The sequence below is a fragment of the Balaenoptera physalus genome (assembly GCF_965194825.1).
Source record: "Balaenoptera physalus genome assembly, chromosome: 11".
NCBI classification, from domain to species: domain Eukaryota; kingdom Metazoa; phylum Chordata; class Mammalia; order Artiodactyla; family Balaenopteridae; genus Balaenoptera; species Balaenoptera physalus.
In genome coordinates, this window is record NC_138896.1 from 56,242,793 (window position 1) to 56,254,838 (window position 12,046).

The 12,046-nt window shown below is 40.3% G+C and overlaps 1 protein-coding gene across 11 annotated transcripts in view; it reads left to right on the forward strand.

The window, feature by feature from the left end:
• Positions 1 to 12,046, forward strand: part of RBMS3 (RNA binding motif single stranded interacting protein 3) — a gene marked incomplete at its 3' end in the record, with an annotated part of 716,065 nt that overhangs the window by 485,487 nt on the left and 218,532 nt on the right. For all 11 annotated transcript variants that reach the window (XM_082415132.1, XM_082415127.1, XM_082415131.1 and 8 more), the window contains exon 6: positions 11,641 to 11,720. In XM_082415132.1, the coding sequence (XP_082271258.1) occupies positions 11,641 to 11,720 (80 nt within the window). The remainder of the gene's footprint in view (positions 1 to 11,640; positions 11,721 to 12,046) is intronic.

Consider the following 12,046-nt stretch of genomic DNA (forward strand, 5'->3'; position numbering starts at 1 on the left):
GTATCTTCGTTTTATATTTAAACCACTGAACTTCAAAGCATTGATTTGAATGCCAGTAGGGTGCAGAGACAGCACAATTACAGGCTTTTTAACGTTCCAGAAGCACTAGATAGTGTCTGAAATTACAGACTTTTCATTTTATTATTATTTTTTTCCTCTCTTGGAACATAAAACAATTTTGTAACATCCACCCCCCTGCAGGCAGCATTTTATAGCCAAGTCATAAACCCCAAAAAACAAAAGTTTATGGTGGGAATGCTGACAGTCAGACAGTCAGACCCACTACTGCAGAGCTCGCGGGTGCCAACAGACTACCTTGCCTTCCAGCGTGAGGATCGGAACATAAATCAGCCTGAGTCTGGAGGGACAGGACTGCATGTTCACGTTATCCATTTCCCATTCCCAGAAACATAAGACCGTTTGTCTAACAAAACTCACATTGAACGAGTGTTATGAGAGGCCGGTAAAGAATGACCCAAAGTGGAGAAGGGATGAGGGTAAGCGTTCACAATTACTCCAGCTTCAACATCTGGGAACATAGAACCTCTTTAAGCAATGCATTTACTGTCCCCTGGTGAGCTAAAGGGCGTGAGAGACCGCTGAGCACAGAGACCTTTGTATTCTGTAGTTTTTTTCACCTCTCTTTAGTACTCTTAATTTGATTCTCATGGAGTTTTGTTTGAATGACTTTTAACATCTGGGCAGTGTTCTGCCACTCCCTACCAAATGGGCAAGTTTTCCAAATAAATCATTTCAGTTCTTCTCTCTTTGCACTAAGTAAAAAAATTAATCACAGTTATAGGAAGACAAATAGCCTGATTATTAAAAATTAGTATAAATAGATTAAAATATTATTTTTGTATTTTCTTTTAATTACTTTAAATATCATTACAATTTTATTCTTTACTTTCTACTGCCTGACATTTCTTGCTGCCTATCTTCTCCCACCTCCCGAAATAGAGAACTCGGATTCAGAATAAACATAAAGAAAATATAGAAATTTTTAAAATTATAAGGCAAATGCCAATACTTTCTTTGTAGGCAACTATACGATGCTTTAAAATGACCATCAAGCCAATCTAAATGTGATTTTATTGTTTGGAATGTGTTTCGATTCATATCTACCTTAAATCCATCTTTAAGAAATGTTGTGTTAATATTTTCTCCCTTGATGTTTTAGCAATTCATTTGCCATTACTGTCTCAAATGCATGGAACTAGGAAATCAAATGTGAGCAAAGAAAATCTCTAAAATGTAAACTTAGTGATTAGTAACCGCCAAACTACAGCTGTGTTTGCACAGAAACAGGTTACAACTGTGTTTGCTGAGATTGAAAAGAAGGTGGACTGTTATTCCTTTTAGTAATTTTAATTCCTCTCTCAATTGCCAGCAGATGTGATCCACTAAAGAGAAAACCCCTGGTCCACCCTGTAGCTTCTTTATCTTTATTCTTGTTTTATGTGTTTATCTTCGTCATTTCTTTATGTTGCCTCTTTGTCTTTCTGTCTTTTAACATCAGAAAGTCACGGTCATGGCTAGAGAAGGCAGAACACTCTACTTTCTTTTCCGTGTATTAGGAGCCCTGGTTTTCAAAACCCAAACCAACCAACCAACCTATCAACCAAACAAACAAATGAATTAAATTACATTGAATAATCTATTATTCTGAAATCTCCTGGCCTTCAATCTTTCTGTATACATGCTTTTATAAAAACTTAGAAAAGGAGAAAAAACATACAGTTTATTGTTCTATTATTTTGAAAGTGGAATGGCGTTATTCCAAAGTCAGCCCTCTGTGGGATGGGAGGAGAGTTCTGAATATTATTTATCCTTGTGAAACTGAAATTGGAGAACTTTGTTACCTTGCAGTTGGAAATAGAGGCCATTCCCTGTGCTCAGGGTCTGTAAGATCTCTTTACCCTGTGCTTGCCCTAAGTACAAACCATGACAGGGACTCTTGGGTCCTGAAGGCTGTGGGGATTTCAGGTAGGTTGTTGGCTTCCAGCCAATAAAGAGAAAGACTTCGAAATATCATTTGGAGGACACATGTGAGCCTCTTTTATTTAATATCTTTCATACATGCTCTGCTTTCTATGAATTGGACCAACCTAACATCCATCTATATCCGTGTGGTTATAAATATGGCTTTATGGTCAGAAATAACTTAGCTTTCATCTTAGTTCTGTTCTTTCTATCTGTGTTCTTGGACTAGTTACTTAAACTCTTTTAGCCTCCCTTCCTGATATGTAAAATGTATTTTTTTTTTAATTTTTATTGGAGTATAGTTGATTTACAATGTTGTGTTAGTTTCAGGTGTACAGCAAAGTGAATCAGTTATACATATACATATATCTATTCTTTTTTAGATTCTTTTCCCATATAAGTCATTACAGAGTATTGACATCTTGATTTTATTTATTTATTTATTTGTTTATTTATTTATTTATTTTTGGCTGCATTGGGTCTTTGTTGCTGCGTGCAGGCTTTCTCTAGTTACGGCAAGTGGGGGCTACTCTTCTTGTGGTGTGCGGGCTTCTCGTTGTGATGGCTTCTCTTGTTGCGGAGCATGGCCTCTAGGCGCCCGGGCTTCAGTAGTTGTGGTTCGCGGGCTCTAGGGCGCAGGCTCAGTAGTTGTGGCTCATGAGCTTAGTTGCTCCATGGCATGTGGGATCTTCCCGGACCAGGGCTCAAATCCGTGTCCTCTGCATTGATAGGCGGATTCTTAACCACTGCACCCCAGGGAAGTCCCGTAAAATGTATTCATCCATGCATTCATTCAGTTCACCCAGTAAATATGTGGGCACTACTAATATGCCAGTGATTATTCTACATGTGATAATTAGAGATGTGCACACACACACACACACAAAGTATCTGCTTTCATTGACTGGCGTTCTACTGGATTGGGGACACAGTAAGTATGTCATCAAACATAAAATAGTAAATAAGGAGTATCAACAATTAATATCAAATAACTAAAGTACTATAAAAACAAAATAAAGCATAGAGGTGCTATAGAGAATGTGACAAAATGAGAGGTTTGAGGTAAAGGACAGGAAAGCCCTCTGAGGAGAGAGCATTTAAACCAAGATGCACATGATAAGAAGAAACCAGCATGAGACTCCCTGGTGGGCCTGGAGAGGGAAGAGAGATGTCCCAGCAGAGAAAAAGAGAGAAGGAGAGCTAAGCTGGGGCAAGTTCCTCATACTTGGGAAACAGAAAAAAGGCAAGGTTGATATATTATAGAAAAAAGAAGAGAGATGTAATAGATAGTAATATCTAGTAATGAATGAAATATGGCTGCAGCTCAAAGAGATTGATTAAAAGTGATCAAATGAGTTCCAGTTGCATTGAATGGTGAGATTTTTCTAGACCTGAACATATTATACTTATTGATTCCTTCTTTATCTCAGTTTTAATTTTTGAATTGAACGTTTTTCCATTTCTTTACCAAATTCCCTTTGAACACAATTAATCTATGGTTAAAAGATAGATTTAGATTATGATGCATCCAGACAAGGATGTCAGCTGGGGGTAGGTAGGTAGTCTGAAAGAAGCAGTTCCCAGACTAAGTGTAAGTAAACTTATTTTTTCTTACATTTTTCTTGAAATACACAGCCTCAGAGATCATTTTGTTCCTTGGGTATTGATAGTTTTATGATGTAACCGTCAAAGTGCTGGCTAGAAACATAGTTTCACCACAAATGATCCAACTGAAGAGGCTAGCATGGAGGAGTATTTACAGAAGTGTGGGCAGAGTTAAGGGAACTGATGAAGGGATGCTGAGATACCCAGAGATGAGCAGCAGAAGGAAGCCTTTACCCCTGAGAGCAGACGGCAGGTGAAGCCATGTGCCCAGCGCCCAGTGAGACCCAGAGCCTTGGAGGAGGGGCCGCCTAGAGGCGCTGTAGACAGGGAGGGATGTAACCCTTGCCCGACAGACGTGGTGCCAAAGCAGAGAGGATGAGGAAGACCAGCCAGATCTCTGTTTCCACCAGGCCTCCAGTGGTGACACCAATAAAAACCATCAAGTAACAGAGCAAAGGTGATACAGTCCATGGAAGGGTCACTTCTTTGGGGCATAGAGCAGAGCAGAGAAGGCATATGGGGGAGGGCTAAGCAGAAAACATCAGTACACATGGATGAGTTAACTAATTTTCTTTCCTCTTGACTCTACTATTAAAAACTAGAAATAGAAAACAGTACAAAGTCAGCAATAAATACCACCTGCTACTTCTCCTTCAGATTGGCAATGGATACAGGTAGCTTGGAATGATGGCAAACTGGCTCTGTTTACAGAAAACAACTGCTCAAATCTAGAGTAACTCTGCTGTGATGTCTTTTTTCTGACATCATTTCTGACACCAAATATGTGGATTTTTGTGACATTGAATATGTGTCATTTTTCCATACTAATTATCCAATTCTCTGACTCCAACTGGGTGTCCAACAATTCATTTCAGTTTTAACACTAGCTACTCAGAGTTGTCATCAGGCTGCACAGGTTCAAGGGCTAAGTCCCACAAGACTGTCCCCACTTCAGACACCACCACAAATGGGGTACCAGGCTACCCACAATTCTGCCCCACCCACTACAAATTCAGGGGTTCCCTTGACACCCCTCAGGCTTGAAAATTCCCTAGAACTATCCACAGAACTCAGGAAAACACTTAAATATTTACCTGTATGTCATAAAGGATACAGCTCAGGAACAGCCAAATGAAAGAGATGCATAGGGCAAGGAAGGGGGTGGGAGAAATGGCTCAGAGCTTCTCTGCCCTCTCTAGGTGTCCCGCCCTCCCAGCACATCAGTATGCCCACCTGCCCATCAGCTCTCCAAACCCTGTTGTTCAGTGGTTTGAATGGAGGTCTCATCACATAGGCGCCATTGATTAAATCATTGGCTCTTGGTGGTTGCACTCAAATCTCCAGCCCCTCCCCCATCCCCAGACACTGAAGAGTGGGCCTGACAGCTCCAGCCCTCTAATTCTTTGGTCTTTCTGGTGACCAGCCCTATTCTGAAGCTATCTAGGGGTCTCACCTTGAATCACCTCATTAACATAAACTCAGGTATAGTCAAAAGTGATCCATTATAAATAACAGAAGACATTCCTTTCACTCCGGAAATCCCCAGAGTTTTAGGAGTTCCGTGCTAGGAACCAAGGACAGAGACCAAATTTATTTTTGTTATACCATAGTTGCCATGCAGAAAACACCTTATCTCGTCTTTCATCTCATCTTTCAAGAAGAATCAGAAATTCAAATTTTCATGTGAAGTCTCCCAAGCTCTAAATGTTGACAACCATTTCAAATTTTTCAAAAACTCTTTGCAGCCCAAGCAAAACATTCGTGAAGGCTGGATTTGGCCCATGGTTTCCAGTTTGGGGCACCTGACAGAGAACTCCAGAACAGTGGTTTTCAACCCTTACTGCACACTGGCATCACCTGGGCAGCTTTCAAAAATATGTGCCTAGACTTCATGCCAAAGCAATTAAGTCATAATCTCCTGAGCTGGGGCCCAGACACTGGTATTTTAAAAAAATAGTTCCCTGATAATTTTAACGTATAATCATTTTTAAAATAAGCTTTTTTATTTTGGAATAAGTTTAGTTTTACAGAAAAGTTACAAAGATAATACACAGGTTTTGTACACCCTACATCCAATTTTCCCTATTGTTAACCCTTTGCATTACCACGGCATATTTGTCAGAATTAAGAAACTGACATCGGTACATTATTATTAACCAAACTCCAGACTTTATTGGAATTTCACCAATTTTTCCATTGATATCCTCTTTTTGTTCCAGAATCCAATCCCTGGTACCATTTTGCATTTGGTTGTTTTTCTCATCAGTCTGCTCTGGTTTCTGACAGTATCTCAGACTTTCCTTGTTTTCCATGAGTAGTCCCAGCCAGGTATCCTGGAAAATGTCTCCAGGTCTGTGTTTTTCGATGTTTATTTCATGATGGGATCCATGTTATGTCTAAGTTTTGGAAAGAATACCACACAGGTGAAGTGCCCTTCTTGTTATATCATATCAGGGTGTAATCTCCATTTCTGAGAACACCTACTCTAGTTAATCATGGCTGAATGAAATGCAGATGGCCGGCCCCATCCAGCTTCAACACAGATGAAAGCAGATCAGGGCAGGAAATCAGGAGTGATGACAGGAGGCCAGCAGTGGAGCCCCATCCCTTCCAAACAAGCCAACGAACTGAGTGTCAACGGACAAAGGTTCCATTGCAGGCTCCTCCAGCAACTCAACTTTAGAGAAGCCACTGCTTTCTGGTGTTATTTTCTTCCTCTGTACCATGTAGAAGTTGGTATTTCCAGTCCTGAATATATGTGATTCTAAAGTTTTGGAGTGGGTTTTCATGAGCCAAATATTGTCCACAGCTCCATTTCATAAGAGGAATGTGCTTCAGTGCTAAGCAAGGGGCCACCAAAATGTCAGAGTTTCTGCAAAGGGAGGTGGTGGGAAGGCCAGTCTGCTTCCCTGTTTGGCATTTATGACACTTGTCTCCTAAAGATGTCAAGCACCTCGAAGGAAGAAAACAAGTTGCAAAAACTGAGAAAATTCAACTCCTTCACTCCTCTTTCTTCCTGAAACTCACTATTATTCCTTCTGTTACCATGGATTATGAAGTCAATGACATAATTTGTTTTTTACAAAATCTTTTCATGTTGACATTTTCCTCAAATCTTACCGGAAGCGAGGATGAATGGCTTGCAAAGCTGTATGTTCTAAGTCGCCAATAATTTGTACGGAGCCTGTGATTGCAAAACCACAAAAATTTCACAATAGTGGAAACCTTTCATTAAGCATCATAAATGACAGGGTGGATTTGTTTTAACTCTGTGCGTAATCATGCTATTGCTTTAAGATCATAAACTGAGAGGTTCTCCATGGAGGTGAGATAGGTAGGCTGCAAATCGTTGTACACAATACTTTGCCACCTCTGTGTGTTAAGTCTGACCCAGAACATTCTCCTGGTATTGGATCAGGCTCTCATCTGGTGTAATTTGCCCGTGGGGATTGTATTGGCTATGAAACTAGCACCTATTAGTAGCTGTTGTAAAAAAGAAATTTTCTCTAAATCACAATTCAGTGGTGCGTTTCAAATGACTGAAACCAGGTTCCTAGGCACGGAGACAAGAAAGAATGTCAAACAGGATCTTTAATGCACATTTGTATTTAAACATCAGACCTAACAGAAAACCCTGAGGCTTTATACAATGATTGGAGCCTTGTAGGAACCTAATTAATGCATCGCATTGTCGGGTGAATGGTTGGCCAGGCACACGAGCTCTTCTGAGGGATGTGAGAGGGTTCAGGTACCGCCTAGAAAGAATGGGTGCAGTTGTAGGGATTCAGTGGCCCATCTGAAGGGGCCATGGAAAGGCAGCTTTGTCTGGCGCGCTGCCTTTTCAGACCCACTTGATAATATCAGTGTCAGTTTCAAGTGGAGCGCATGCCAGATTGCAGATAGCTTGGGCTGGCATTTCAAATAGGCTAATTGTGAAACTGGAGAAGAAAATGGTCACATTCTTGCTAAGGTGGCCATTCAAATGCAGTCTCTCCCCCAGAGTTCCATGGGTCTCACTCTGAGCCTTTCCCCTTGGCAGCTCCTCGATTGCCCTCTTTGCTGGGATGGCTTGGCCTTGTTAAAATGTGCCCTGTGTATTAAAATGAAATTGTCACTGCTGGGTGGTGCCACATAACATGGTTTGACACTAACCACTGGCAGCTACAGAAAACAGACTTTTATTGCATTTATCCTTTCAGAGATGAGAGTCTCTAAAGGCTCCTGCAGACATATACTTAGTTAAATCTGAATGAAGCCAGAGTGAACACTCTACGCTGCTGTCTGGTGTTCACAGAAATGGCCCCCACTGGGCTTGGTGGGGCTGTAAAGCAGTCTTAACAAAAGATGATTGTGCTAGAATCCAAAAGGGAAGATATGAGGCTTTCAAACCTGGGCAAAAATGTTTTAGGTGGGTGGACGAGATGAAGCCACCAAGCACACGCACACTATCCCCCATCCAGTTTCAGTGTGCGTTTAGGATTCCGTGTTGTTTTAAAGACAAAGGGGAAGGATTTGATTTGTAGGGCTCTGGCAAGCAAGCTTTAGATTCTTAACTGCCTTTTATCTAGATGAGTACCCAGAGAGCAGCTGAACGGGGAGGGGGCCCTGGGGCATAAGCTTTTCACTCCATAGCTCTCCTGGAATCAAAATTCCATAAAACAACATCTGTAGTAATTAAGGGTGTACATTTCCTCTCCCATTCATGTCTCTGCTAGGAGGGAAGGTTATCTTCCCTAAGAGACAATGGATAGTGGGTCCTGTGGGAAAAGAGAAAGAGCAGAATTTGAATTCTTTTGTTCCTAGAAATGGAAGTTTCCTAGTTAAAAAAAAAAATAAGGGATTTCCCTGGTGGCGCAGTGGTTAAGAATCCACCTGCCAATGCAGGGGACACGGGTTCACGCCCTGGTCCAGGAAGATTCCCACAAGCCCCGGAGCAACGAAGCCCATGCGCCACAACTACTGAGCCTATGCTCTAGAACCCACGAGCCACAACTACTGAGCCCGCATGCCACAACTACTGGAGCCCACGTGCCACAACTACTGAAGCCCACGCGCCTAGAGTCCATGCTCCACAACAAGAGAAGCCACCACAGTGAGAAGCCCGCACACCACAACGAAGACCCAATGCAGCCAGAAGTAAATAAATAAATTTATTTTTTTTAAAAATTTAAAAATAACAAGTTGGAAGATGTAAAAGATTCCTCTGGAAAGAAAATGTGAAGGAGTTAGCAAAATTATACTTAGCTGCTCCTCAATATTTGGAATGGGGAACGATTCATCTTATCTTTCTAATCCAAATATCCTCTGATTTGGGGGAATTTGTGATTAAGCAGTGAATAAAATGCTATTTTTGTTTTTATTTTTATTTATTAAAAGTGGGTATTATTAAGCTTAAAGAGTTTTAGTTTTGCATTTGGACACAAAAGTGAGTCACTCTTCAGATGTTCTTCAAAATGACACTATGTGGATCCAATGGGCATCTAATAAATGAACATTAACCTATTAATGTCAGATTAGTTTCCTGCGCTTTCTTGTCATATTAGGACCAGCTATGTAATTTGTGGGATCTAGTGAAAATTAAAAATACAAGACCCCTTGTTTAAAACGTATTAAGAATGTCAAGATGGTGACAGCAGAACTTTAAATCAAGTGCAAGGTTTTTCTAAGCACAGGACTCTGGTACTGCATGTGTACCCCTGACATTGGTCCTGCTCTGCTTCACCATCTTATCAATGCAGAAAAAATGTGCATCTTTCCCATGCTTCCTAGGAATGTACATTGGAAAACATTTTGTTTTGTTTTTTTTAATTTGAGTCATAAAATAATTACAGCTCCCCAGATGGAATGTGCTTTTGAAACCATCTTCAAATAGAGCTACCATATGATTCTGCAATCCCACTCCTGGGCATATATCTGGAGAAAACCGTAATTTGAAAAGATACATGTATCCCAATGTTCATAGCAGTATTTACAGTAGCCAAGACATCGAAGCAACCTAAATGTCGATTGACAGATGAGTGGATAAAGAAGATGTGGTATATACATACACAATGGAATATTACTCAGCCATAAAAAGGAATGAAATAATGCCATTTGCAGCAACACAGATGGACCTAGAGATTATCATACTAACTGAAGTAAATCAGACAGAGAAAGACAAATATATGATATCACTTATATGTGGAATCTAAAAAAAAAAAAAATGATACAAATGAACTTATTTCCAAAACAGAAAGACTCACAAACTTAGAAAGCAGACGTATGGTTACCAAAGGAGAAACATGGGGATAGGGATAAATCAGGAGCTTGGGATTGGCATACACACACTATTATATATAAAATAGGTAACCAACAAGGACCTAATGTATAGCACAGGGAACTCTACTCAATATTTTGTAATAACCTATAAGGGAAAAGAATCTGAAAAAAAATATATATATATGTATGTATAACTGAATCACTTTGCTGTACACCTGAAACTAACACATCGTATATCAACTATACTTCAATAAAAAAAAAAATTTCTTAACCTGATAACTCAGATGCTCTTGCCTGCACCCCTCAGCTTATCTCCAAGAGTTTCCCTGAGTGAACCTTCCACTGGGCCACAGTGCTCTGCTCACTCTACCCCATCTACAAGGACACAGCCTGCCCCCTCCCAGCCTGACCCCTACCCTAGTTATTTCTGCAAAGGCCTTTCTGGCCTCCTGTGCCCACTTCTCAGAGTTTTCCTGGCGTCTGCAGTTCCTCTCACATTTGAATTCCTCTCGGTGTAATAAATATATAACTTATTTGGCATTTGCTTATATATATATATTTTTTTCCTTTTCTTTTTTTCTCTGCATATAATATGAATGTGAAAACACACATAAAATTTAGATGTAGGAAAGTTTTACAAATTGTGTCAAAGGGCTCCATTCCAAGAAAGTTCATATTAATAACAGAACAGAAAATCCAAAATTATACACTTTGCCTTTTAGACAAAAAATTTCACACATTTCATACACATTCTTTTATATGTATGTGTGCCATTTCTTAAGTCCGTTTTTCCTCTAGTGTACCCTTTGTGGGAATTAATTTCTTTTGATCACAGCCGACCCTTTATCTTCCACACCCTGTTTTACAAAATAATAAAGTCCAGATATAGTTACTATTTAGAAAATATTGCTGATACTATTCTACCTAGGAGACAGCAACACTGCTAATGTTGGCAGTATGATGCTATGGCCCCGAATGTTATTCATTAGCTTGTATCTGAGGTGCCAAAATTTGGCACAAGAAACCCAGTCTAGGAAGATTGATACCTAGTATGAAAAAATAGAAGATTGTCTGAAATTGAAAATTAAGAAAGTTCAGGACATGAGGTTTGTGTATGTATGTTCTCCTCCCACATTTGGGACCCCAGATAACTCCCTTCTATCTCTCACCCAGTGGGTTTTCAATAAAGCCGTCACAATGCTGATGACAGCACCGCCGTGTGCATCTCTCCTGTAGGCCGCCGGTTGTTTAAACGCGATGCATCCCCTCCCCTTGTTTTGTGGAGACCCTTGAGGTACAGCTTAGTAGCTCCTGTGCAGGTTGGTGTCACCCAGGCCTCAGCTAAAAACCCGCCTCTACCACTTAACTGCCAAGCTGGTTCATCTCGCTAAGCCTCGCTGCCCTCACTAGTGTGAAGGGCAATAACGAGACCTGCCTCTCAGGTTTGCTAACTCAAACACTCAACACACATTTACTGATCACTTTCAAGTGCCAAGCATTGCTGTGTGGATTAAGTAAGATAATGCGTCAGGATTACGTCTGGGCGATGACTCTGCACAGCGCCGTCCACGGTGGCAACATTCAGTAGAGTAAGTGATGCTCTTAGTAGTGATGAATTTGTGATGTTCTATCCACCTGGTCATGGTGGTCATGGCAACAGTTGACGGTTCTGGTAAAATTCTGAAATCAAGCTTTTCTGTGGTTTTCTTAATTTCCTTTTCTTTTTAATTTATTTTTCCTGGGTATGTACAACTTCATGAAAGCATATGATCCCCTGTTTACTTCTTTTCCCAGAATGGAGTCTACTGAAAAATGTGAAGTGGTAATTCAACATTTTAATGGAAAATATCTGAAAACACCACCAGGCATCCCAGGTAAGAAATACCATAAAGTAATCATTAAATAATATCTAGGCTCATCGCTGTTATCAGAATGAGTATATAGTAAAGCCCGTGGTTGGCCACTGGGAGGGAAATTTTTGCCTTTAAAAATATGTATTTTTTTAATACTATGTAACAACGCATCTTTCTCAAAACTATCAAATCTTCTTGGTGATTGTTCTTTGGCCTGTCTTTTGAATCTCTGCTGCTAATACCCTAAAGTGAATTAGAAGAAAAACATAGCAAAGAATAGGTTAAAATGCACTCGAAGTGAAGAAAGTTTGTGCCTCTTATCATTAATATTGGTATCCTGATTTCTA